This window comes from Lontra canadensis, unplaced genomic scaffold (genome assembly GCF_010015895.1).
Source record: "Lontra canadensis isolate GAN:19392208 unplaced genomic scaffold, GSC_riverotter_1.0 scaffold41, whole genome shotgun sequence".
In the NCBI taxonomy this organism is placed as follows: domain Eukaryota; kingdom Metazoa; phylum Chordata; class Mammalia; order Carnivora; family Mustelidae; genus Lontra; species Lontra canadensis.
The window spans coordinates 14,450,996-14,478,735 of NW_022631035.1; the positions used below are offsets into that span (position 1 = coordinate 14,450,996).

The following is a 27,740-nucleotide window of genomic DNA, read 5'->3' on the forward strand; positions in this document are numbered from 1 at the left end:
ATTCCCCAGGACCTTTCAGAGAAGTGACCCACCGCCTCCCTTCCACAGGGAATGGGCTCGGGAGGACTGGGCAGGAGCGGGGCCATCAGGAGAGGCCAAGGGACAGTCCATACTGTTCTTATAGGTCTCTAAAGCTCCAGGGGGGGTGCACCCAGTCCACACAGGGACCACCAGCCAAAAACAGTCCCTGGGACCTCTAGCCCTGTCTCCACCATTAAAACTGTCCATGTCATTATCCACATGACCTTGCCTTTGTGTCCTCCTCTTCCACATTAACATCTGCAGGCTCTCCTGCTGTGGCCACACACACACACACACACACACCCACACACACACACCCTGTATCCTCCTGCTCCAACCCCTCTGCTTGCCCATGGGATAGATCCCACAGGTTCCGTGGGCGGGAACTGGTGGGACCCTCTGCAGAGCCTGGGTGCCTTCCTTCTTCCCTCTCCTAATCCAAATCATGCTTTCCCAAAGCTCAGGATATGGTAGCCCCCACCCCACGTCTTTCTTTCCCCTTCCCTCCAGACCAAGGATGGTAAATACAGGCAGATCCACTACATTCTCTTCTCTCGTGCCCTGGCAGACATCACTAATCAATCACAACAGTCCTTTTCCACCCAGGCTGGCTGCAGCCTGGAGGGTATCCACCCGCATCTCCAGGCAGCCCATAGCAGCTGATCTAGGTCAGCCCTGAAGATGAAATCCATCTGCCACTCCTGCTTTAGGGTTGCTCCCACCAGGCCCTTCCTCTTGACCCTCAGGGCCTCGAGCACATTCACATCTGACTTCTGTCCGCCTCACTGCAGGACAGAACCACCTGAGCATAGCCAGCTGTGGTTCTCTCTGTCCCCACAGGCTGACGCCACACAGTTCCAGAGCTTGGGCGCAGGAGGTGGTTGAAGGCACTGGGGCACTGGCCCCACCGAAGAGGACCTGGTGGTTTGCTCTCCGTCCCGAGGGCAGCCCACTCCCTGCTGGGGAGAGTGGTGCAGGCCCGAGGGGGGATGCTCTTGTGTCCAGCACCTGCCCAGGCCTTGCAGGCACAGCTCCCCATCCCGACAGGGCTTGCGCGTCGCCCCCCCCCGCCCCAACCCCGGCCCGGCCCAGGGGCAGACAGGAGGTGAGTAACAGACAGCAGGCCCAGGGCCTGGTAGGCGCCTAGCCCCCAGGGGGCGGCACACTGCAGCCTCCCAGGCCACCTGCCACCCTCCTGGCCGCCGAGCCCAGGATGCGAGGATGGCGAGCTCATCTCTGCCCACCCTGGTGCCTCTGGGCCCTGAGAGCCTGCGCCCCTTCACCCGGGAGTCCCTGGCGGCCATAGAGCGGCGGGCGCTGGAGGAAGAGGCCCGGCAGGAGCGGAACAAGCAGATGGAGATCGAGGAGCCTGAAAGAAAGCCACGCAGCGACCTGGAGGCTGGCAAGAACCTGCCCCTCATCTACGGGGACCCCCCACCCGAGGTCATCGGCATCCCCCTGGAGGACCTGGACCCCTACTACAGTGACAAGAAGGTCTGGGCCGGGAGGGTTTCGTGTCCCCGCCTGCCCATCGTCCGTCTGTCTGCCTGTCCCTGGGTCTCACAGCTCCCCCTCTGCCGCAGACCTTCATCGTCCTTAACAAGGGCAAGGCCATCTTCCGCTTCTCCGCGACGCCCGCCCTCTACCTGCTGAGCCCCTTCAGTGTCATCAGGCGCGGCGCCATCAAAGTGCTCATCCACTCATATCCTGCCAAGCGGGCCGGCGCCGGGGCAAGAGTGGGCTGGGGGCGGGCAAAGCCAGGTGCCGGAGGCGAGGAGGCCCTCCGCCCAGCTCTGTCCCCTCCCTCGCTTTCCTTGACCCTCCCCTGACGCTGTTCAGCATGTTCATCATGATCACCATCCTGACCAACTGCGTGTTCATGACCATGAGCAGCCCGCCTTCCTGGTCCAAGCACGTGGAGTAAGTCTCTTCCTTCCTCCTCCTCGGAGGCCCCCTCCCCCCACCCCAGCCCGGCCTGGGACATAGCCCACCCCAGGGGTCTGAACTCTGACGGTGCCCCGTGTGGCACTGCTCTCGCCTTCCAGGAAGACACACACTCTTACTGTCCCCGCATCAACACCGCCCCCCCCGGGGAGGGGGTGCACGCTGTCACTCTCACCAATCAACCTCCCGGGCAGCATATTTCATTTTTGTGACCTCCCTCCTGGGAGGTCCATCATGGCCACGCCGGGCCCTGGCCACCCTCTCCCCACCAGGTACACGTTCACGGGGATCTATACCTTTGAGTCCCTCATCAAGATGCTGGCCCGGGGCTTCTGCATTGACGACTTCACATTCCTCCGGGACCCCTGGAACTGGCTGGACTTCAGCGTCATCACCATGGCGTAAGCAAGGCCTGGAGGGCTTCCCAAGGCAGAAGCTGAGTGGGCTGACCCTCTGGGAGGGGCGGGCTGCAGGGGTGACGGGCAGGTGTGCGGTGAGCTGCCTCGTCCTAGGGGCTGCCATGGCTGGGGTCTGGCTTGGAGGCTCTCCCGATGCCTCCTCCACGTGCCACCACGCGCCGTGTGCCACAACACGCGGCAGTGCTGGACCCCGATCCCATGGGCCTCACACACTGGGAGAGCTGAGCTACCCAACCCCCACTCCCATCAAAGTGCCTGCACTGTCCTCCCCAGCTCTCAGAGCCAAAGAGAAACCTTGGGGTGTCTGACATGGCCTTCCCCCAACCCCTGTGGTAACCCCAACCACAAGGATTCCTCAGGAATCCTCATTCTGGGCCTAGAGAAGCTGTGACTTCTGCCCTCATATCTGCTCCCAACTCTGACACAGTCTTCACCCCAACCTCCTGGCCCAGGTACCTGACGGAGTTTGTGGACTTGGGCAACATCTCAGCCCTGAGAACCTTCCGGGTGCTGCGGGCCCTGAAAACCATCACAGTCATCCCAGGTACTGGGGAGGTGCAGGGACCCCCTGCCTGGGCCAGCAGGCCTCCCCCCTATGCCCAGGCCTGGAACCTAACACTCAGGTCCAGGAGCCTGACCCAGGGTCACAATGCTCTGACACCAAAACCTGGACATAGTCGGGGGGGGCCCCATGGCCAGGGAGGAGAAGGAGCCAGAGGCTGGAGGCTGGGCGTACAAGAAGCAGCACAGCAAGGTGGTTAGAGCACAGACTCTGAGCCAGATTTCCTGAGGTCAAGTCTCATCTCCACCACTTTCTAACTTTGACCTCAGGCAACTGGTTCAACCCACCTATAACTCAGTTTCCTCCTCTATAAAATGTGTGTGATAATAGTCCCACTCATTGGGATATTACGAGGATTAAGTGTGCATGGATGTGTGTTAAATGAAATGAGCAGCTGGGCAGAGCAGAGAACTCAACCTGAGAAAGACAAAGGGAACGAGTGATGGAAAGTCCCAGCCCCGAGAGCTTGATAAGGAACACGCCACATAACCACTGAGCAATGAGGCCAGGGCAATTCCAAGGTAATGCATCAAGAAGTATGAAATAAATAGAATCCTGATCACCAGACCCTCAAAAAAGCACGTGGAAAAACCGGACAAGCTTCATGAAAGACAGTCTGAAAAAAGGACCCTGGGAGGAGGAGGATTGGGTGTAAATGCTGGAAAGCACCATCATTTTCCCCTAGTCCAACACCCGCAAATGTGTCTGAGGAAAGTGACACCCTGACAGGCCTTGGGAGGGGAAGTACTTCCTGAAGGCCACATTGTTCACTGGTCACTGAGTGAAGGCCAGAGTACATTTCCTCAATGCCAGGCTTCCAGCATCCTCCCAGCTCAGTGAGTTTTGATAAGGCGGTGCTGAGCGCCTGTTTTCTGCACCAGGATAAGAAAAGGAAATGAACTGATATGGAAGTAAGAAACGCTCTGAGTAGGCCCAAAGAAGAAGTTATGGCTTTTCCATAAATGATGGGACTCCATCTCTGAAAGTTTGTAAGAGCTTCTATGCCTTGTCTGTCCAAAGGGTCAGATTGCAATAATATCTCCAACTCAGTCTAGGGCTGCTATTCCTTGGGTATGAATAGGCATTGTAAGAAAAAGGGTTCTGTTGTCAAGTAAGTTAAGGAAACATGGTATCAAAGTGTGTTTGTTTCTACAGGACTTGTCAGAGCCTTTGTTAGGATAATCTACAGTCATGCTCCAAGAGCAAAATCTAGAACTGAGACTTGCCCAAACATTTATTGAACCCCTTCTTTTTTAAGGGCACAACTGGGGAGATCAGTGTTGTGTAAAACAGTTTGGGAGTGTTGAGTTGGTGACATTTATTCACCACCACCATGTGCCTGTGTGTTGTTCTATGAGTCAGGCAACAGCCTGGAAAGTCCTCATAGTGCATTCTCCTCATGGCCAAGACTCTGTGCCATTCAAATGCTCCATATCAAGGATGTGATGGGAGAAGAGTGGGCTCATTTGGGAAGGCTTCAGGGAAGTGGTGCCCCTAGTAAGTCAAGCCTTGAAGGAGATGTGGTAGGCAAAGACCTGAGGGGGGCAGGAGAAGGAGCTTTCCGCCTGCCCATCCCCTACTCTCACACTCCCTCTGGTCAGGGCTGAAGACGATTGTGGGGGCCCTGATCCAGTCGGTGAAAAAGCTGTCCGATGTGATGATCCTCACCGTCTTCTGCCTGAGCGTCTTTGCTCTGGTGGGGCTGCAGCTCTTCATGGGAAACCTACGGCAGAAGTGTGTGCGCTGGCCCCCGCCCTTCAATGACACGAACACCACGTGGTACGGCAATGACACGTGGTACGGCAATGACACGTGGTACGGCAATGATGCTTGGTACGGCAATGACACGTGGTATGGCAACGACACGTGGTATGGCAACGACACGTGGAACAGCCATGAGAGCTGGGCCAGCAACTCGACCTTTGACTGGGATGCCTACATCAGTGACGAAAGTAAGAACTCACCCTGGGGAGGCAGGGGGGAGTACTCCTTCTTCAACCTGGCCCCTGGATTCCGGCTCTTGGCACACCTGCTCACCCCTCAGTCGGGCTGCCCATGCAGGTGCGTGGGAGCTGCGCGCGTGCGCACGCGTACGCGCATGCGCCCTATCCCGCCGGCTCTCTGTGCCCCTGCTGCATCCCGACTGCCCACCCCACAGCAGAGGTGCGGACCTGATGGGGCCCGCGGCTCAGCTCCCTGTCATGTATCTACCCAGAGACCTTACTGGAGGGGCAGGGGCAGCCAGAGAGGCTCCTCTTGGTGTATTGGTGGACACAAATGTGCCCACAGGCGTGCAACGGGTGCGTGTGTCCACAGTGTGTCCACGTGGGTGACATGTTTCCTTTGTGGCCTCTGACTCCCAAAGGGAACTACTATTTCCTGAAGGGTGCCAATGACGCCCTGCTCTGTGGGAACAGCAGCGATGCCGGGTGAGTGTACAGGGAGGCGGGGAAAAGGTGTCCGAGGGGTGTCGGAAGACGGGAACTGATTAGGGACAAGGACGTCGGGTGGATGGGAACCTAAGGAAAACCCGTGGACGTGAAAGGAATCCTTCCGTGTTTGGGGGGCGCAGATAGAACTAGAGGATTTTTCCTCTTGGGATCCCCCGACTGTCCCTCGGCTCGAGTTCTCTTCCCTCCCTAAAGCCAGCACCCCGTTTTATCCGCAGGCACTGCCCCGAGGGTTATGAGTGTATCAAGGCTGGGCGGAACCCCAACTACGGCTACACCAGCTACGACACGTTCAGCTGGGCCTTCCTGGCTCTCTTCCGCCTCATGACCCAGGACTACTGGGAGAATCTCTTCCAGCTGGTAGGACTGCCACTGCCCTGCCTGGAAGCCCTGCCTCGAAGCCCAACCGCCACCTCCCCTTCCCCTACCCCAGCCTCCTCAGGGCAGGACCTGCAACAGAGCCCCCTCCTCCCTGAGAGCCCTCTCAGGGCCCCAGCAGACAGCTTCTTGGAGGCCTCTGACACTGGGGACCTGCCACATCTGAGGCACAGCCTTTTCTTACTTCTCTACCTTTGCCTTAAGCGCTGAGATCTGTGCCTGGAATAGACCCCCAGGCCTCACAGCAACCAGTAGGGTAGCTTAGAAATTCAACATGGCCCCTACACAAGTATTTAGCTTCTACTGTTTGTATAAGTAGGCAGGTGGCCTCTGGAGCAGCAGTGCCTTCTGGTTCCTGGTAATGTGTCTAACACGGATGATATCGATGATGATAATAATAATGGCAACTATTATTTGTTGAGCTTGTATTAGATGCCAGGCACAGCAGCAACGGTAGGATTCAAGTTGGCCCCAAAGTCCGCGTTCACCATTTTAAAAAATTTTCTTTTATCCTGGCTCTCTGATCTCAAGATATCTGTCTCTGGTCCTCAGGGCTCTCTGAGTCAGGAGACCAGGAAAGTCTGGGTCTCAAGTGTGTATTTTGAAGTTCCCCAGAATGTGGCTTAGCCTGCCAAAGATGGCTACCCCCTGCCTCAAGGTCCTCAAGTCACCAAGCTCTGTGAGCGACCCTCCCTGTTTCTGGGCAATGGGTGTGTGGAGAGGGGTGGTAGGTAAAAGTAGGCAGGGGGCCATGTTACACTCCCTCTCCTTCTCCCCCTCTTCCCAGACCCTTCGAGCAGCTGGCAAGACCTACATGATCTTCTTTGTGGTCATCATTTTCTTGGGCTCCTTCTACCTCATTAACCTGATTCTGGCGGTGGTAGCCATGGCGTACGCAGAGCAGAATGAGGCCACCCTGGCCGAGGATCAGGAGAAAGAAGAAGAGTTTCAGCAGATGTTGGAGAAATTCAAAAAGCAGCAGGAGGAGCTGGAGAAGGTCTGGACTCAGGGAGAGGAGGCCAAGGGTTCTCCTGGGGAGGAGGCTGAGACTGGGAGAGAGGCATGGGGTAGGGGGCTGCAAGGCAGGGTGAATATAAGGCCCCAGGCTGGGGGCTTCGGTGGGATGAGAGGCATCCAGGCAGTAGAAAGAGTATTTTGCTGCTCTCTGCCTCAGTTTCCCTATAAACAGCAAGGGATCTGGAGGAGTTAAACCTGAAGTAACCTTTCAGCTCAAATATCTGTGGTCTTGTGATTCTTTCTGGGCAAGATATGGGTCCATGATGGGGGAGAGGTGTGTCCTGGAGAGGCCCTGTGGTGCAGCACCCCCCATTGCCTCACCACCGCCTGAAGTGTAGGGTTTGTCAAGACTTCCAAGAGTGGGGGGTCTTCAGGGATGAAGGTCTTCAGTCATTTTGGTTCCTACCCTGTCAATCCCATCACCACCGAGGTCATCCCCCAACCCGCACCAGGCTCAGCACAGGACAAGAAGAGGGGCCCCATCCTAAAGGACTTGGAAAGAAGCTCTGAGAGTTTATTAGTCCATCTGGTGCACCAGGCTCTGAGATGGACTCTGTGCCTACCACCCTTGATGATCCACAGGCCAAGGCCGCCCAGGCTCTGGAAGGCGGGGAGGCCGATGGGGACCCAGCCCTCAGCAAAGACTGCAACGGCAGCCTAGACACCTCGCTTGGGGAGAAGGGCCCCCCACGGCAGAGCTGCAGTGCAGACAGTGGTATCTCAGACGCTATGGAAGGTGAGTGCTTGACACCCCTAAGGCATCCTATTCTGCTTGTCCTGCCCATTAGGCTACTTGGACTCTTGGGTTGGGGGGCAGGTGGGGCCTGGCTGGGCCCAGCTTTAGAAGGACAGTAACTTAATATAGGCATCGAAGAAACAGCCGTGATAAATATAGTCCTGGCTTAGCCAGGCCCAGTTCTGGCTGCAAGGCCAGGCTGCTGTGGGAAGTGGGGGCTTCCAGGAGGGCCTTGGGGGTTGCCAAGACAATGGGGAAGAACAGGAGGATCATACTAACCAGGAAGGCCCAGTGTTCTAGAAACTGGAAATCCTGCTCCTCATATGTCTTCTGAGCAGAAACTAAAGGTCAAAGACAAACTCTGCCCAGGTAGAGGTCACAGATTCCTGCAAATCCCCATACTGTCCTACAAGTGTCAGGGAAAGAACAGGATAAGGTAACAAGGGCAGGGTGGATAGACACAAACACGGATGGATGGATGGATGGATGGATGGATGGATGGGCTGGAAGATCAATGAATGGGAAGAGACATGGGTGTATGGATCAATGAGAGGAAAGAGGGGAGGGAGGGAAAAAAGAGGAGGGAGGAGGGAAGGAGGAAACAAGGGAAGGAAGAATAATGGAAATCCAACATGGAAGAGATCTGGTTCCCTTCTCAGGTCCCGCTCCCCTTCCTTTAGCCAGGAAGGACTGGGAGGGGCTAGAGGACTTTGAAGACCTCTAGAGGACACCTTCTCACCTGACTTTATATGACAGGCATCCAGGGATCTGCCCCAGAGCATGCCCCAGGGGTCCTCGGTGTCACTGGCTGAGAAGATCACTTAATGCTACCCTGGCTGGGACCGTTGTGAGAAGTTTTGGGTGTCAGACACTGTTTGAGTCACCTGAAGTGACTTGGGGGTCACCTGTTTGGGCGTGGGACTGTTACTATCAGACTAGAATCCGCAGCCTTTGAGAGGCCCAATTAGCTAATTCCCGGGGGTGTCCCAGTCATGTACTTGAACCCAGGTCTCCATGGGACTTCTCCAACTCTTTCCTCATCTAGAGATGGGGGACACTAATAGCACTTCTCTCATAAATTTCTGGTGGTAATGAAATAAGATCCTGCTGAGGCTGAGGACTCCGACAGGCAGCGGAGGCCTTCAAGACCAGCAGGAAGGGCAGCTTTATCCATGGGTCTGACAGAGCCCCTGGGCTCTAGAGCTGGGGGGCAAGAACAGGGGATGTTTCCAGAAAGCCACTCTGGTGGGAAAGGCTAGACTGGCTGGGGACAGTGGAGGGGTCAGTTTTGCTGACAATGGGAGTGAGAGCCCTCTGGGGGATCCTTGGTTTGCTTTGAATGACATTGGCCAGCAGCAAGTGGAATGGGACCCAACCCTCTGCAGGGGCCTCCCACCTCTCCCTGGGGACCTTCAGGCCCAGCCAGAGATCAGGGGTCTCCTCTGCCAAAGATCACAGCCCTGGGCCATGGGCAGAAGGTGGGAGTCACTGGGGGGACGGGCTTTGTGAGGTATGCCAAGAAGGCCCAGCCTGAGGCAGGGCATTAAGAGAAGGGCTCCAGGTAGGGCTGGCTGAGGGGGTGGGGGTTTGAGGGTGGGAGCATTAATGGGTGGGGCTTTGGGGGGTTGGGACATTGAGGGGGTTGGGGCATGTGGGTGGGGCCTCCAGGGGCAGGTCTTGAGGGCAACACACGGAGAGCGGGGCTTAAAGTAGGCTTGGCCGAGGGGATATATTTGAGGTGTGAAATTCAAGGGGCAGGCCTGGAAGGTGGGACATAAGGTCTGGGTCAGGGAAGGAGGACACGGGGGCTGTGGGTGCTCATCAGGTGTGTTTCTACCCTACTCCCAGAGCTGGAAGAGGCCCACCAGAAGTGCCCCCCCGTGGTGGTACAAGTGTGCCCACAAAGTCCTCATATGGAACTGCTGCACCCCATGGGTGAAGTTCAAGAACATCATCCACCTGATCGTCATGGACCCCTTCGTGGACCTGGGCATCACCATCTGCATTGTGCTCAACACCCTCTTCATGGCCATGGAGCATTACCCCATGACAGAGCACTTCGACAACGTGCTCACCGTGGGCAACCTGGTAAGGAGGGGACAGGGAGAGGTGTCACTCCCATGCAGGATGGGGGAGGGGCCACCTGGGATGTGTGGAAATATGGGGCATTATTGGGGGCACCCGGGACAAGCTGAGCTTATTCTCCCAGCATACAGGGGACAGGAACTGAGATATAAGGGAGGTATATGGGGTGATCGATGGGATGTGGAATTTTTTAGGGTATGTGGAGGCAGAATGAGTGGGATGAGGTGCTAGACATTTTAGGATCAGGATTCAGGGTGTCTGAGGTCCAGGCATAACATTTTAGGATCAGGATTCAGGGTGTCTGAGGTCCAGGCCATGCCCTGGATGGAGCCAGAGGTGGAGGGGTGGGGACATGAGTGACAGGTCTCTACCTTCAGAGGTTGTTGTGGGCCTAAGAGGGACCAAGGGACCTGAAAGTGGGGGCATATGGCCCTGGGCACTGAGGCCCAAGAGGTGCCCCAGGCATAGCCGCCCGCCCCCCCAACAAGCCCACTGCCCACTACCATTTCCCCCAGCGTGGCCAGGCCTGCTCCCTGCAGGCCTTTCCTGCCTGGCTATTGTTGACACGCACTGATCCGCCTGCTTATCCCTGCCCATTAGGAGCATTATCACCTCGTTTCCAGCCCCGGTGGAGCCTGACAAAGGGAAAAAGCCGCCTCATCCTCCAGCCCTGCCCCACCCTTCCCCATTCCCTTAGCATGTTTCCAGATGGCAAATGGGTGAGATGCTCCCCCGACCCTGAGGGTGAGGAGAGCCCAAGGAGAACGAGCTGTGGGGGCCTGTGGCAGTATGATGTGGGTGGCGTGGGCATCAGACCCTGGGCTCCCAGCCTATGAGGCAGGCACGTCTATCCCATGGATCCGTCTGAGGCAGCCAGGCCAAACTGGGCTGGGGGGGCAAGGGTGTGCCCTGGGCTCGCAGTGCAGCTGCTGGGCCGTGCGTGATGGGCCCAGCTTGCCACCTGCCCGCCCCCTGCTTATCCCCTGCCCGCACTCCACTGCCGTCTGGGCACCTGCTATGGCCGGGGACAGCTCCCGGGCAGGGTTCAGCATGTGCCTGGGCAGGCTGTAGACCAGGGCAGCTGGTGCCCAGCAGGAGGGGGGCTGTGCTCAGGGAGTTTTCAGAGGCTAGGCAGCACTTACACCCCTGTGCCTGGTTTATGGAGGGTAGCTCTGGCCTTCTCCTGGATCCCTGGGCTTGCCCCTTTTGGCCCCTACCCTAGACTTCTAAGTCCACCAAGGTTTGCTGAGCTTCAGGACCCCTGCCAGTCAGGGTAGAGAGGGTAGGGTGTAGAGACAGGAAGACTGAATTAAGTACCCCAAGACCTGGGTTTGAGGTCTGACTCATTCCCATGTGGGTGGTGTGAGCGAGCACTTGCCTCTTATCTCTCGGAGTCTCAGTGTTCTCATTTCTGGGACAAGGGACCATCGCTCACAACTATGTAGAAATTGGCATCATCCTAGTGAGGTCGTGGCATCAACCACAAAGTGCTATATGAGTGCTATATATACTATGACTGGGGTGAGGCCACAAGAAGTGAAGTGACTGGCCCATGGGCCCAAGGCCAGAAGCGGATGGGTTCAGGTGTCTCAGGGTGGTACCCACTGTGCCCTGGGGCAGGACCATTCCACTCTCCACACACACACGCATGCACACCTGTAGACCGCGGGTACCACTGCCTGCCCCCGCTCAAGGCTCTGCCAGGAGGTGGGAGTCGGGGGGGACTCCCCAGGCCCCGTGCAAACTGAGGCTCTGTGATGTGGACCCTCCACCCCCCACAGGTCTTCACTGGCATCTTCACAGCAGAGATGGTGCTGAAGCTCATCGCCATGGACCCCTATGAGTACTTCCAGCAGGGCTGGAACATCTTCGACAGTATCATCGTCACCCTCAGCCTGGTGGAACTGGGCCTGGCCAATGTGCAAGGGCTGTCCGTGCTCCGCTCCTTCCGACTGGTGCGTGAGGCCCTGGGGCCAGGCTGGGGAGGGGCCGAGTGGGGGTATGCAGGGGGGATGGGAGGAGGGATCCCCAAGAAGCCGCTGGTGCATGCCACTCCACCATTCAGAACCTTCCTGACTGGAAATGGGGAGAAAGAGAGCCCCCTCCCTTATCACATAGGGCTACCAGGGACCAAAATGATAGCCCTGGGAGCTGACATTTGGGCTTGACTCCCAGGGACCTGGGTGACAGTGGAGCAGAGACCATACTGCAGACCTGAAGGCTGGGGCTCGGGAAGCTCATTAGTAGTAGAATTGGGAGTCCGGTTTAGGATCCTTTCCACCACCCCATAGGAACACTTCTAATTTTTCCAAACTTTATTACGGGACCTGTCCTTCATCCAAAAACATATAAAGTCTACCGAAGTCTGTGTGCCTACACCGACTCCAACGGCCATCAACATTCCAACGGCCGTCAGCATCTCTCCCCTACTTTTTGGTGGGGGGGCATGTGAAAGCGAATCCTGACATATACTGTCTCTGTAAATACTTCAGCCGATATCTTTAAATGATACAGCCCATTTCTTTTGAACACATAAAGAGGATGAGGTGGTCGGATAGGAGGATTCCCATTTAACAGAGCGGCAGACCGAGGCCTCAGCTCACTCACGGGGCAGGGATTTGAGCTGCTCCGGAGAGTTGTTTCTCCTGAGGATGGGGCTCCCTCGGGTCAGGCCGGGTGGGGGGAGGGGGCTGGGCCTCACTGGCGCCCGCCGTCCGCCTGCCCCCAGCTGCGGGTCTTCAAGCTGGCCAAGTCGTGGCCGACGCTGAACATGCTCATCAAGATCATCGGCAACTCGGTGGGCGCGCTGGGCAACCTGACGCTGGTGCTGGCCATCATCGTGTTCATCTTCGCCGTGGTGGGCATGCAGCTGTTCGGCAAGAGCTACAAGGAGTGCGTGTGCAAGATCGCCTCCGACTGCAGCCTGCCCCGCTGGCACATGCACGACTTCTTCCACTCCTTCCTCATTGTCTTCCGCATCCTGTGCGGGGAATGGATCGAGACCATGTGGGACTGCATGGAGGTGGCCGGCCAGGCCATGTGCCTCACGGTCTTCCTCATGGTCATGGTCATTGGCAACCTAGTGGTGAGTTGGGCCCGCTGGGTGGCTCCTCTCCCCTCCCCCCCCCAACTCCAGGAAACCCAAGCGGAACATGTCACATTCAATGAAGTCCTTTAAAAATTGGGCTGTCTTTCCAGGGCCTTTGCCCCATGCAGTTAAACTGGATGAAATCACTGCCACTGAACTGTAGTCTGCCTCCCCCACCCAAAAGGGCAATTTTAGACAGTTTAACGCTGTGGCTTTCCCATTTTAACCTGCTTAAGAATCACCTGGAAGTTTCTTAAAACCCAGATAGATTCCTGGCCCCATGTCCCCAGAGTCTGATTCAGCAGCTTGGGAGCCAGGGCCTGGGAATCTGCCTTTCTAACCAGCGCAGCTGTCACAAGTCCAGAGGCGGACACTGTGAGTAGTACTGTTGAAACCTAGCATTTGGGGCAAAGTAACACGACAACTGGAGGTAGACCCACACTCCAGGCCTAGCTCCGCTGTCATCTGTGTGACCTTGAACGAGCGACTGCTCTGTGGTCAGCTGGGTGCAGGAAGATGGCACGCGGGGTTGGCTCCAGAACTCCAGGGCCTCCTGTCCCTCTCTCACCCTCTCACCCTCTTCCGTTCTTGGCATCAGGCCCCGGGAATAGGGAGAATCCAGAGTATGGCATAAACGGCCTTCATCCTGCTGCTTTCTGTGGCTCAGGGCTTCCCTGTGGGGCTGGTGCTGGGGAGGAGCCGCAGGGGGCCCCATGACGAGCAGGGGTGCGGGCTGCCATCACGCTGACCAGCATTTCTGCGGCTGGGGCCCCAGGGTGGCCTGTCTCCACACCCTGATGCAACAATTCCTGTCCTGCTCAGGGTGGGCAGCACTCCTGCCAGGAGCCTGGTGCCCAGCTGCCCCCATGGTCGATGCTGCCCTGGGCAACAATGGGGTGGGAAGACGCACGTCCCCACGTTCCGCAAAGGCCGGTGGAATCCTTGGGCTGCTGGGTCAGCACTTCTCAGATATCGCTGAGCTCCGGCTGGGGCGGGAGCCGTCCAGTGTCACCTCCACTGAGGTCCTGAGCCCCCAGGGACAGTTAGGCAGGAGAACCCCAGGGCCTGGGGTGTAGGGGAGAGAGAGAGAAGATGCCCCAACAGAATGGGGGTGGGATGGCGTGGGTAGCTAGCTCTGAGTAGAAGCTTGTGAAGGTAAAGGTTAAGGGCCCAGCACAACTGAAAGGGTCTGCAGTGGGTTTCTGTCTATACGTGGGTAAACTCAAAAACATTGCAAGCCCCTGCTTTGCCACATACTGACTGGGAAACCCTGAGACATTATTTAACCATCTCTCTGGCCTCAATTTTTCTCACGTGGAAAATGGGGATGGTGACGGTGGTGACCCACTTGAGCACATGATCTGAGCTCCCAGCAAAGCACTTGGTCTACAAGGTGGGGGCGGGGGGGTGGGTTGCGGAGTGGTGGTTCAGGTCTCTGCCATAGGGGTCACCCCCACCCTCCCCGAGGACCGGGCTCCTGCTTGCGCAGAGGGCTCTCCCTGCCTTATCCCTAATGCTCTCCCAACCCCGGGAGGGAGGTCACGTTGGCACTGAGCTCGGAGAAGCCACGGCAGGGGACCACACAGCTAGTGTAAGACTGAGCCCGGACTAGAACCTGAGTCTGCGTCAGTAACAGCAGCAGGGGGTGAGAATGACAGCGTCAACACAGGCAGTAACGACAGTGACAGCTGACCTCCATGTGCATTTGTCCAGCATTCTGAGTGCCTTCTGTGTGTCTTATCTCTTGATGCTCGCCATCGCCTCAGGGGGACGTGCTGTTTCATCTCTGCTTTTTAGACAGGGAAGCAAAGGCTCAGGGAGGGAAGGTAGTAACCTGCACAGGATTGGAACCCAAGCAGTCTAGAACCCCTGCACTGCCTCTATGTGCCTGTCACACAGGCGTGTCACTCCACACACGCACACGCACAGACACACACACAGACACACACACACACCCCACCCATACTCCTTCCCAGCCCAGCTCTGCCTTGATCTGCCCTCGCTTGGCTCAGGGGGAGTAGAGCAGCCCAGGGAGGCGGCACCAGCAGCTCCTTGGGCACTGTCCCCGCCTACTGCCCCCCCCCCCCCAGGCTTCCTGGAAGCCAGTGTCTGCTAGAGGGCACTGGAGGCATCCTGCCAGTGAGTGTGGGGCCCCATGCCCCCTGCATTGTGGCACTTTGGCACTTGCTCTGGGTTACTGCGAAGAAGAGGAAATGATGAGGGCATAGGTAACCCACCCCTCAGAGCCCCTGGGGGAACATGATGTCCATCCCCCTTCCCCCCAGTCCTCTTCCCCACGCCTTGCCTGACGCAGCTATTTCTGTCCTAGGCAGGCGCCGTGTGCAAACCCTGCTGACCCAGAGAGCAGCTAATTCCCATCTCAGATGTGTTTCTGAACACTGGATGCCTCCCCGCCCCCCGCACCCCAGCAAAGGGAAAGAAAGACCCATAAATGTTGGTTGGGGGCAAAAGCAGAAAAGCGGCTAAAGGGCAAGGAGATGGGGAGGAATGCCCCCCCACACACACCTTCTCCCCAGTGTGTGTATCTATAGAAATACGTACTTTAAAGGCATTCTGCTAACATGGTAGTTAAGGGGATGATAAAAAGGCCTTGGAGGAGTCCCGGTGAAACCAGGCCATGAGAGCCACATGGAGAAGTCAGCCAAGGGTGGACATGTACAGGCTCCCCTACTGCTTCTTGTCCACTTATACAACCAGCCCTGTCCCTAGGTGCCCAGAGTAAGTCCCGGCCCTGCCTCCGGCTGGCAGGAACCAAGAGCCCCCACTGCAGCTGGGTTTCACTGTCCTCTTTGTTCCCTGGGGAAGGGAGACTGGTGGAAGGCAGAGCCACCAGGAAGGTAGAGGCACAGCCTCTGGGGCTGCCATTCACATTGTAGTCTAAATGAATGATGTCTTCCAAAGTTATGTAATGACTGGACACCTGGATTCTAGTCCTGACTGTGTTGGATGTCTCAGGGCATATCCCTCTACCTCTCTGGGACTTAGTTTCCTTATTAATAAAATGCTGAGCTGACCTCAGAGCTAATCATACTCTTCCCTATACCTTATACCTTCTGCCCTTGCACACATGACAGCCAACATGTTTTGAGTGCCTACCATGTGCTCTACTTACACTGATCTTTCAATCTTCACAACAATGCAAGGAGGTAGGTACTAGAACCATCCCCATTATACCCATGAGGAAAAAGAGGCACAGAGCGGCGATATGATTTGCCTCAGGACACATCACTAGTACACCGGGCTTCAAGGCCAAGCAGCATGGTTTCAAAGCCTGCGCACCCCAGTCTCTACTACCACGCAAACCCACCGCACTGATCTGGTCAAATGTCTGTCTCTACTAGGTGAGAGCTCCCTGACATCACAGTGGGAGAGGCTCAGCAATGGTCTGTCTCTGGAAAATAAAGCTGGAGACTGGAGGGGTAGACCAGTATTAAACCTTTCAGCAGGGAAATGGGAGTGGGAAGAAAGCCAGGTGGAGCAGGGAATCCCGAGGAGAGAAAAGGGGGTGACTAGCAAATGTCCTTCCCAGAGCAATAGGGTACGTTGCTCTGAGCACCAGGGAGCACAGGCTCTATTAACAGACAGGAAAAGAAAACAGACAGGAAAAGGCTCAGCTGATTCAGGGTCCCAATAAGTCCTGGAAACTCAGAAACATGAGCCCTGTTCTTTGTTCTGCCTTCCCAAGCAGTGGAGGTGGAGGACAGAGTCCTGGAAAGAGTCCTTGTCACCCAGTGGGCCTCCCCAAACCCTGCCTTTGACCTGATCTTGCAGAGTCCTGGCATGTGCCTAAGGCTCAACTTCTCTTTCTGCAGTGGGGCCTATAGGAATGCTCCACCTCCCTGAGCAGTTGTGAGGATTCCATTAGGCAATAACCTTTTAAATGCCCCCATGTGGTAGGTCTGATCTGGAGGCCTGAGGCCCCTCGAGCTGGCTAAAGGTGACACCCTCAGTGGGCCCCCTGAGGCTGAGCTCAGGTTCCTCCCAACCCCTGCTTCCCAGGTCCTGAACCTCTTCTTGGCCCTGCTGCTGAGCTCCTTCAGCGCTGACAGCCTGGCTGCCTCCGACGAGGATGGCGAAATGAACAATCTGCAGATCGCCATTGGGCGCATCAAGTGGGGCATCGGCTTTGCCAAAGCCTTTCTCCTGGGACTGCTGCATGGCAAGATCCTGCGCCCCAAGGACATCATGCTCAGCCTCGGGAAGCCTGGGGAGGCTGGGGAGGCTGGGGAGGCCGGGGAGAGTGCCCCAGAGGATGAGAAGAAGGAGCCACCACCCGACGAGGGTGACAAGGACCCGAAGAAGGACAATCACATTTTGAACCACGTGGCCCTGGTTGACGGTTCTCCCCCCAGCATCGAGCTGGACCACCTCAACTTCATCAACAATCCCTACCTGACCATTCACGTGCCCATCGCCTCCGAGGAGTCCGACCTGGAGATGCCCACGGAGGAGGAGACTGACACGTTCTCAGAGCCTGAGGATAGCAAGGTGAGCCCATCACAGCACCCAGCTTGAGGGGCCCAGGGGTCAGATAGACACGGCTTCAAATTTTTGTGTGACCCTAGACAAGTCACAAATCCTGAGCCTCGGTTTCTCCATCTGTAAAATGGGCGTATGGCACCTCCCTCAGGGCAGGGTCGGGAGCAGTAGGTGAGAGGCTGTGTATAAGCACACAGAAGGCTCTCTATGCATGGTGACTGACAATTAACCCGATGGGACCTGCCTGTCACTCTGGCTCTGCACCTCCACCTGGGCCCCCCTCTCACCAGCAGGTGGTGCTCTTGGACAGGACGTGCCTATCTGTGGCGCCTTGGCTCCAGGGTTAGGACCCAAGATGACCCTCTTAAGGCTCCTCTGATCTTGAAGGCCCTCCGGTTATCTCACTGGAGCTGGTCCCAACCTCCCAGGGTGGGCCAAAGTGCTGGGTCTGGACTGGGGACTCTGAGGGGTGGAGGGGGTTGGGGGGCCACAGGGGCTGGGTACAAGGAGAGCAGAGAGCTGGGCAGTCTCAGCGGTAGCCCTGACCCACCCATCCAGGAGATGCCCCTCCTCCTGCTTCTTCCCAGCAAGGGTGACAGAGGGACTGGTAGTCATCCCAGGAGCTCAGGCTGAGGCTGGGGCCTCAGCCTGAGCCTCTCCAGGGAGTGGACTCTGAGCCCCAAATCCCATCCTCCAGCTCTGGCAAGGGAAGGGCTAGCACCTCGGGTAGGGCAGGGCCCCTTCCCCATCTCTACCATCTCGGCCCTGGGCCTGGCTGGGCACTGGAGTCTCAAAGAATTTTGCCCTGAAAGCTCTTGACTCCTTATTCCCCTGATATGTGTCACGCTGACTTACCAGGGGGCCAAGTGCCTGCCAAGCTATAAATACCCAGGGAAATGTGGCACCGACCTCGGTATGAGGAGCGGGGGTGGGGGAGGGCAGGAGAGCACCCAGGGCCAAGGCTCCGGGGACTCTCAGGGGGGCAAACAAGGCTCCAAGGGTGATTGTGGGAGTTGGGACACACAAGTAGGGCAAGTGGCTTAGTGGGTGCCCTGGCTGACCTAATGCCTGCCTCGGTTTCCTTTTCTGTCAACTGGGCACAAGGGGACCTCCTTAATTTTCTCGTGCCATTCTGGATCCAGAGCTGTCCTCTCCATCTTCCCATTCAGGGACCTCCGCTCCAGCCATGAAGGGGTTCCCTTGAGGAGGGAGGCTAGGGCCAAGAACCTGGCTCAGGACAGGAGGGGGCCTGGCAAGGCCAGACACTCGCCTCCCCAGTCTTGCCCCACTCCCATCGGATTCCCTGTGCCCCAAGCTGGAGCTTCTGCTGGGGAAAGTTTTTCATCCTTTCTGGGCTCCTCAGCCCAGCGGGCCCTGGACATGGGAAGGCCCAGATCTTGAGGACACGGCGTGCAATTCCCTGCGGGCTTTGGCAGCCCTGGCTCCATTCTGACCCCTTTCAGGCTCCCTCAAAAGCCCCTTCAGGCCTCTTATTCCTCCACTTCCCCAGCCTGGCTCAGCCACCCCCCAGCCTCCTCCCTTACCTGAGGCCCTCACCTGCCCCCTTCTGTCCTCACCATCCCTTCCCAGGCCTCGGCCCAGCCCTGCTCCAAATGGAAGTGCGTGAGGGCAGGACCATAGCTGCCTTGGTTGCTGTGGTTCTGCGAAGGCCACAGCACTGGCTCCATAACCCGGGGCTCAGGGAATGAATGAGTAGGTCAGCTCCACCCCCTTTCTCCTCTCCCTTCTGGTCCCCCATCCTGACCTCCTCCATTCCCCTGGTGGGAGAACGCAGGGTTCACGTCACCCTGTGGTCCCCTGCAGAAGCCAGCGCAGCCCCTAGATGGGAACTCCTCCGTCTGCAGCACCGCCGACTATAAGCCCCCTGAGGAGGCCCCCGAGGAGCAGGCTGAAGAGAACCCCGATGGGGAACAGCCTGAGGAGTGCTTCACGGAGGGTGAGGGCGAGCCGTGTGTGCGCACCCCTACCGCCGCCCCCCCCCAGGCACCTCCGCCAGCCCAGCAGCCCCTGCAAGGGATGGACCTGGCCAGGGCCTGGGGTGCAGGTGACATCCCGGCCCAGCCCCAGCCACCTGCCTCCTCGAGGACATCTCAAGACCATGTACATCACTGAGAGCAGGCAGAGCCTCCCCCCAGCCCCCCATGCTGCCCTGCCCTGACACAGCCTGGGGGCAATACAGCCCCAGGGAGGGGCACCAGAGCCCGAATGCTTCCCAGCCCCTGACCCCCTGAGCCTCAAGCATGTGCGCTGGGTGCACACCAGGCCCCGCGGACTGCCGCACGGAACCCCCACAAGGCCCTGAGTGTGACCCAATGCTTGGGAAGGGCAGGTGCTCTGGAATGGCTGCTCCAGGACTATTACCCTCCTCGGCTTCACCAGCAGAGAGAGGCCAGCCTGGCCCTGCCGGAAAGAGCCCTGCACACCCCCTGCTGTGCCCAGGGCCTGGGCTGGGCAGTGTGAAGCCTGCCAGGGAGGGGTGGGGAAGATGGGCTCAGCCAATCTCGGGAAGGGGGTGGGAGCACGCTGCCTGCGGGTCTGGGGCCAGCCCCCAGTCCTGTGATGTGGTACCCTTGCCCCCTTCCCTTCCCCAGCCTGCGTGCAACGCTGCCCTGTCCTCTACGTGGACATTTCCCAGGGCCGTGGGAAGATGTGGTGGGCGCTCCGCAGGGCCTGCTTCAAGATTGTCGAGCACAACTGGTTTGAGACCTTCATCGTCTTCATGATCCTGCTCAGCAGCGGAGCCTTGGTAGGCACGCCCTGGGGGGCGGGCGTGGGCAGTGGCAGGTGCCAGGCCCAAAGGAGGCCCTCCTGGGACTCCCTCCCATTTCATACCATGGGAGGGATGAGACCTGGGCGGTCTTGGTCCCAGAGAACCCTAAAGGGACTCGCTTGTGCTTGCGGGATATGACGCAGAAAGTGTTCATTTTCGTAAAGCGACAGGCAGGGTCCAGCTCTGTGTGCACCCCCGGTGACAGGTGGCGGCCAGGGCAGAGGTGGGAAGGCCCTGGGAATGTTGAGTGAGGGGGTGGTCAGGGCTGAACATGTGTCACAGTGCAGGCCCCCAAGCAGGTGACTGAGTGTCACCCCTGGGGAAGGGCTGCTGAGCGGCTTCTCCCTGTGGGGAAACTCGCTTGCCCCATGAGCCCCACAGAGTCTGGGAAAAGCCAACAGCCTGGCCTTGGCCTGGTCCCAGTCCAGACCCCGGGAAAGCCATGGCAGTAGACTGGGTGGGGGCCGGGGCTGCTGCCCTGGCCTCTGTGGCTCCGGCCACCCCCAGCCATGCTGGCATCCCCAGGCCTTTGAGGACATCTACATCGAGCAGCGGCGAGTCATCCGCACCATCCTGGAGTACGCGGACAAGGTGTTCACCTACATCTTCATCCTGGAGATGCTGCTCAAGTGGGTGGCCTACGGCTTCAAGGTGTACTTCACCAATGCCTGGTGCTGGCTGGACTTCCTCATTGTGGATGTGAGTGTGCCCCGCGGCCAGATCCCAAGGCACCCCTGGGGCAGAGGAGGCCCTGCCTGCCCTGACCAGCCCACTCTCCCTCTGCAGGTCTCCATCATCAGTCTGGTGGCCAACTGGCTGGGCTACTCGGAGCTGGGACCCATCAAATCCCTGCGGACACTGCGGGCCCTGCGTCCCCTGAGGGCACTGTCCCGATTTGAGGGCATGAGGGTGGGTGCCCAAGGGGGCTCTGAGGAGGGCTAGGGTTTGGGGGAGCAGCCACCGCAGGGCGCGGTGCGGTGAGCACAGGTCTGTACTCCAGCCACCGCTGGGGGAGGAGAGGCTGGGGACTCTGGGCCCTGCTGAAGGCCAGATTTGAGGACCCCCAGACATCCTCCCATACCACCCAAATGCCCTTTCCACCGCTCAGCCCCTCCTTAGCTCATCCCTGCCACCGCTGGGGGGCAGCAGAGGCTGCATCAGCTCCTAGGAAGGGCTCTCCTTCCCTAGGACAGAGGAAGAAGGGAGGCAGGCCCGTGGGTGTCGAGATGTCCCTCCCCGGCCTCAGACCCCAGCCCACCAGAGCTCTGCAACCTGGACAAGCAGGGCCTGGACCTGGGCTCTGAGCCTGCCCACCCTTCCATCAGGCCCTTGAGAACAGAAGTGACAGTAAATAATAGAAGCTTTGGCCAAGACGATTGGGACTTCCCCAGCCAAGAGAGGTCTGTTGGGAATAAGACCCACTCACAGGGACAGATGTCTGTGCAGCAGCTGGTCGCAGGCCAGCAGGGCGCTCAGCCAGAGGGGCTCCCTCCTGTTCATGCAAGGGGCCAGCCAGTGCTGGGTCCTCCTGCCTCAGAACCAGGGACTCCTCCTCCCCGAGGGGAGATGACCTGCCCATGCAGCTGGAAGGTGCCCCGGCCAAGAATAGAGCTATACCCCAGGCATCACCAGGTCTGTGCCGCCCACTCTGTCTGGAAGTCATGAAACACCTTCTCCTCAGAAAAGGACGATTCTCAAGATTAGGCCAGCCCAACAGAGTGAAGCTAGCCTGTGCAACCAGGGCTGGGGTGGGGCACAGGGTCCTTCTGCTTTGAAGACCCCGATGGCTTCTTTTCTGTATCTGTGTCTCTAATGCTAGGAACGGATGAGCAGGGGGCCAGGTCACGGGGGCTGAGTTTCCTATGGGGGCCAAGAAAGGAGTGTTTGTCTCCTGCCTAGTGACCCGTGGCCAGGCTGCTTCCAGAGAAGCCTAATGCCCTGACTCTGGGCTGATAGCTCCAGCCAAGCAGAGAGCCCTCTTCAACCACTAGGCCCGCAGCACCCCAACCCTACTCCTCACTTCCCCACCCCCACCCCCAACATAGAGCCAAGCAGACTTCTCCCCCAGGCCTGGCTCAGAGCGACCCTCCTCCAGGAAGCCTTCCCTGAATAACCATGCCCAGCCCTGTCTGGTCCCCTTAGTGTAGGTGGGGAGCCCTGTCCCAAAGGAGCCTGGGTAAAGATCTGGCAACAAGCCCTCGCCCCGGCCCCCTAGGTGGTGGTGAACGCCCTCTTGGGAGCCATCCCCTCCATCATGAACGTGCTGCTTGTCTGCCTCATCTTCTGGCTCATCTTCAGCATCATGGGCGTCAACCTGTTTGCCGGCAAGTTCTACTACTGCATCAACACCACCACCTCTGAGAGGTTTGACATCTCCGAGGTCAACAACAAATCGGACTGTGAGAGCCTTATGCACACAGGCCAGGTCCGCTGGCTCAACGTCAAGGTCAACTATGACAATGTGGGTCTAGGCTACCTCTCCCTCTTGCAGGTGGTAAGTGTAACCCGCTGCCCTTGCACTAACTAAGACGGAAGTGCTCCCAGATTCTTACTGTACCTGCACCCACTGCTAATCCTCGTTAGGAGCGCCCCCCCCGCTTCCAGTGCTGTGGGGCCCTGAGGTAATATTTAGACCTCTCTGGTCTCTATGTGATGCCTGCCCTGTGGGGCTCTGAGGAGGACCACCTAGGGTGAGGAGGGAGACTCATGGATGGTAGAAATGGGAAGCAGCCCCTCTCTTCAAACCTAACCACACTCTCCCAGGCCACCTTCAAGGGCTGGATGGACATCATGTATGCGGCGGTGGACTCCCGGGAGGTGAGTGGGGCTCACCGAAATGTGGCTGGCAAGCAAGGCAGGGGAGAGGGTGCAGACCAGAAACACAACCATCCCCAGCCCCATGCCACCTCCTGAGGAGCCCCCAAACTCAGCAGCCTGAGGGGTAGAAGGGTTCACCTCTGGGCCCCAGGATGCCCTTCCTGCCAACAGTGAGATGGGGAGTGGGGAGCAGCCAACATGCTCCCCAACCTCTCCATCCCATCCCATCCCATCCCACCCCCATCCCGTCCCATCCCGCCCCATCCCTGTGGCTGTCCCATCCTGTCCTGTGGCCTCTGCAGAAGGAAGAACAGCCCCAGTACGAGGTGAACATCTACATGTACCTCTATTTTGTCATCTTCATCATCTTTGGGTCCTTCTTCACCCTCAACCTCTTCATTGGTGTCATCATTGACAACTTCAACCAGCAGAAGAAGAAGATGAGTATCCACCCACCCTCCCTGGGCTCTATCCTCCCTCTCTTCGCTCCCTGGTCCCTTCATGTAGTCCCACATGCCGCCTCAGCCCCTACTGTGGGGTGCTGGTGGGATGACTGAAGCGGCAAGCTTGGGTTCAGATCCTCCCCGGCGACTTTGAGAAAGTGACTTGGCCTAGGCTATGAGCCCGTGCTGGTCCTCTCCCACACTCTGCTGTCACCCCACTCCCCTCCCTCCTTTCTCTGGACCCTGCAGACCCCCTTCCCCTCCCTCCCTCCCTCCCTTAGCCCCTATCTCTGGCCCCTCCAGGTCCCCTTGCTGGTGTGGGGGCTGCTTTAAGGGTGGTGCCCGAGGTGGGGAGGCCCTGAAGACACAGGAGAGGAGCCCTCAACCTTACCGGCACCATCCCATTATACTTTGGAGGGAAAGACATCTTTATGACGGAGGAACAGAAGAAATACTACAATGCCATGAAGAAGCTTGGCTCCAAGAAGCCTCAGAAGCCAATTCCCCGGCCCCAGGTACCAGCCCTCTGAGCCCCTCCTCCTAACAGCCTGGATGAACCTTCCATCCAAGGGGGCCGATGGGGACCAAAAGCAGGCTGCCCTCTGCCCACCAGGCAGTGTCCCTACTGTGAGGCTGGGGCCACCTGTGGTGAGGCTGGGGCAGCAGTGGCCTCAAACCCCAGCCACTGGTTTGCCCCTCACCTGGCCTTGCACAGCCCGCTGTGTCTTCCCATCCCTTTAGTGGGAGGGAGGCCCCTAGAAGTGGGCGGAAGAGGATGTCCCGACACCCTCCCTGGTGAGCAACAATTCAGGAGTAGGAAGAGAGGTTGCCAGGGGAACCTGAGGGGAGAAAGGGTCCTGGAGGGAGGATGCAGCCCATGGAACCCCCAGAACATCCTGTCCAGACAGGTCTCCCCTCCCTGCCATGGCCGACTCTACCACGAGTCCTGACACCCCTCTGTCATGCTGTGTGTCACCCCATGCACCCAGCCTGTCCACAGCGTGTGGGTCCTGACCACTGCACCCCCACATCCACCCTCCGCACCCTCACACCCCTCCTCGTGCTGTAGAACAAGATCCAGGGCATGGTGTATGACTGCGTGACCAAGCAGGTGTTCGACATCACGATCATGATCCTGATCTGCCTCAACATGGTCACCATGATGGTGGAGACGGATGACCAGAGCCAGCTCAAGGTGGACATCCTATACAACATCAACATGGTCTTCATCATCATCTTCACCGGCGAGTGCGTGCTCAAGATGCTCGCCCTGCGCCAGTACTACTTCACCGTGGGCTGGAACATCTTCGACTTCGTGGTCGTCATCCTGTCCATCGTGGGTGAGCGGGGCCGGGCTGGGCAAACCCACCCAGGGAGGCCTGCGGCTCCCGTCCTTGCACTCACACACCTGCCCTTGCACCTGGAAAGCTCGCACACGCATGTACACGGACACACATGCCTAGGCTGCTGGCGTCCACACCATGCCCAGAAAGCACACGGGCCAGGCTCACAGGCAGGCCGTCAGCTGCACACCCACGACACACTTCTAAAAACGTTTGCTCCATCAGTAGATGCACACTCGGCTGCCGAGGTGCCTAGTAGAAGACAGACGGTTCCAGTATCCGTACACACAGAAGTGCACAGACGTGTGTCAGTGTGATAGCAACTAACCACTTATTGATCATTTACGATTTGCCTGACACTATGCCATCCCAGGAGGTAGGTGCTGTTACCACCTCTGCTTTACAGGTGAGGAAGGTGAGTCACAAACAAGTTAGGCTTAGAGTCACACACAGAGCTGTCCTCCCTTTGTCTCACCTGGGGCTTCTACAAACAGCCTTGGGAGTCAGTTTACCCTCAACCCCATCAGCCTGGGCATACATATCTCACCTCTTTCCAGCTGTGTCAGGGTAGAGCGGAGCTCCCACCCTCAGGACCCTGGGAGAGCCCGGCCTCATCGGTCAGACCATTTGGGCTGTGCTTCTCCTGCTCCCTTCTGGGGAACAGCACACCAGGCCAGGCTCCCTTGAGCCCCACATGCTCCCTCCACCCCCAACCCCACACCTGCTCCCTGACCCCGCCTCCCACCCCAAGGACAGAGCTCCTCACTCTTGCTCTCTGCAGGCCTTGCGCTCTCCGATCTGATCCAGAAATACTTCGTGTCACCCACACTGTTCCGAGTGATCCGCCTGGCCCGGATCGGGCGTGTCCTGCGGCTGATCCGGGGGGCCAAGGGCATCCGGACTCTGCTCTTTGCCCTCATGATGTCCTTGCCTGCCCTCTTCAACATTGGCCTCCTCCTTTTCCTCGTAATGTTTATCTACTCCATCTTCGGTATGTCCAACTTTGCCTATGTCAAGAAGGAGTCGGGCATCGATGACATGTTCAACTTTGAGACCTTTGGCAACAGCATCATCTGTCTCTTTGAGATCACCACATCAGCCGGCTGGGATGGGCTCCTGAACCCCATCCTCAACAGTGGTCCCCCCCGACTGTGACCCAACGCTCGAGAACCCGGGCACCAGCGTCAGGGGTGACTGTGGCAACCCTTCCATTGGCATCTGCTTCTTCTGCAGCTACATCATCATCTCCTTCCTCATCGTGGTCAACATGTACATCGCCATCATCCTGGAGAACTTCAACGTGGCCACCGAGGAGAGCAGCGAGCCCCTCAGCGAGGACGACTTCGAGATGTTCTATGAGACGTGGGAGAAGTTCGACCCCGATGCCACGCAGTTCATCGAGTACAGCCGCCTCTCAGACTTTGTGGACACCCTTCAGGAGCCGCTGAGGATCGCCAAGCCCAACAAGATCAAGCTTATCACGCTGGACTTACCCATGGTGCCGGGGGACAAAATCCACTGCCTGGACATCCTCTTTGCCCTCACCAAGGAGGTCCTAGGCGACTCTGGGGAAATGGACGCTCTCAAGGAGACCATGGAGGAGAAGTTCATGGCCGCCAACCCCTCCAAGGTCTCCTATGAGCCCATCACCACCACCCTCAAGAGGAAGCATGAGGAGGTGTGCGCCATCAAGATCCAGAGGGCCTACCGCCGGCACCTGCTCCAGCGCACAGTGAAGCAGGCATCCTACATGTACCGCCACAGCCAGGACGGCGGTGGGGACGGTGGCCCCGAGAAGGAGGGCCTGATTGCCACCACCATGAACAGGATGTATGGCCAAGAGAATGGGAACAGCAGCATGCCGGGCACGGGTGAGGACAGGGGCTCAACGGGGGACTCCGGACTGGCCATCGGGCTCACGCCCATCAGCCCCTCAGATGCTGTCCTCCCTCCCTCCCCGCCCCTGGGGCAGACAGTGCGCCCGGGGGTCAAAGAGTCTCTCGTCTAATAGCAGCAGCAAGGTGGCCCGCTGAGCCTGGCACAGCCCCCCCAAAACCCTCATGGTGCCTGCTAACTGAGGGAGCAGGCTTTGAGTCTGCGGCTGATCAGCTCCCTGGCTGGGACAGGATTTGGCCGCAGTGGGGCTGACCCCCCAGGCCGTGGAAAATGGGAATTGCACTCGGAGACCACCCTGGGCCTGAGGCTCTCCCTGAGTCCATGGTTTCTCATTTCAAGTTGCTCTCACCTCCTCATGGGCCCTGCTGCCTCTCCTCTTGGGGGAGGTCAGAACATCAGAAATCTCTGCCCCCCACGTGGGGGAGGAGTCCGCCTACACTGGAGGGATGAGCTGCCCTCCTCCACCAGAGTCTTAAGGGCTATAGGCCTCTCCCTAGGAAGTGGCTCAGGCTCCCCAGGCCTCTCCCGGATAAAGATGTCTTAACCTCAGTGAGAGCAGACTCCTGACCCAGAGCCTACCAGCCCTCCCCTGCCTGAGATACAGTTACGTCCTTCCAGACCACAAGTTAACTGGAGAAGAGAAATGTCACTGGTCCACAAGTGGTTCCCTGAGTCTGGCTGGCCACTGGATCCTGATGCATCCGGCTGGGGTTGTGGCCCCTGAAACCATGTCCCGCTTTGTCCATTGTGCAGCCCCTGGCTCCCCCGACCGTCCCCTAGGGGAAGAGCAGGAGGGAGGGTTCCACTCAAGAATGGTCTTCTTCTAGGAAGCATGGAGGGTTGACAGAGGTGGGGTCCAGCCAGCTGCATCACTGCCCTGGAGGCTTCCTTGACCAGAGCACCCAGACCTGGGGCAGGGGTAGGGACCCTGGAGCCCAGGGGCAGGTTTCTGTTCCCTCCCTCCCGCTTTAGCACCACAGGGCTCTCTGTAGCCTCACCCAGCCTCCAGATCCCCTCAGCCCCTGCCACACCCATCTCTCCCTCCCTCCTCATCCTTCTCTCCCCGTCCTCAAAGTGATCCTAAGAGTGTTGTCCTTGAGCCCGTGTTAGATTTCAACACCGGGATGTGCACAGCTCCCCTGGCTCGGGCCCAACCTTCCAACTTCCTGCTGCCTGGCACACCAGACAGCATTTTTATTGGCACCCTTGGTCCGGGCATGGCCGCGCCAGGCCTCTTCCGGCTCCGGAGA

General features: G+C 58.3%; 1 protein-coding gene across 1 annotated transcript; it reads left to right on the forward strand.

The window, feature by feature from the left end:
* Positions 1–1,125: 1,125 nt before the first annotated feature.
* SCN4A (sodium voltage-gated channel alpha subunit 4) lies at positions 1,126–27,664 on the forward strand. Its single transcript, XM_032870846.1, is given in 26 exon segments — positions 1,126–1,515; positions 1,605–1,723; positions 1,852–1,941; positions 2,238–2,366; positions 2,837–2,928; positions 4,548–4,898; positions 5,312–5,375; positions 5,615–5,756; positions 6,562–6,771; positions 7,374–7,527; positions 9,376–9,401; positions 9,403–9,615; positions 11,394–11,567; positions 12,341–12,697; positions 16,721–17,209; positions 19,025–19,157; positions 19,813–19,967; positions 20,517–20,690; positions 20,778–20,900; positions 22,207–22,485; positions 22,755–22,808; positions 23,111–23,248; positions 23,662–23,766; positions 24,321–24,591; positions 25,376–25,734; positions 25,736–27,664. Coding segments are annotated over 26 exon segments (5,541 nt in total). The 5' UTR covers positions 1,126–1,242; the 3' UTR covers positions 26,603–27,664.
* Positions 27,665–27,740: the final 76 nt, after the last annotated feature.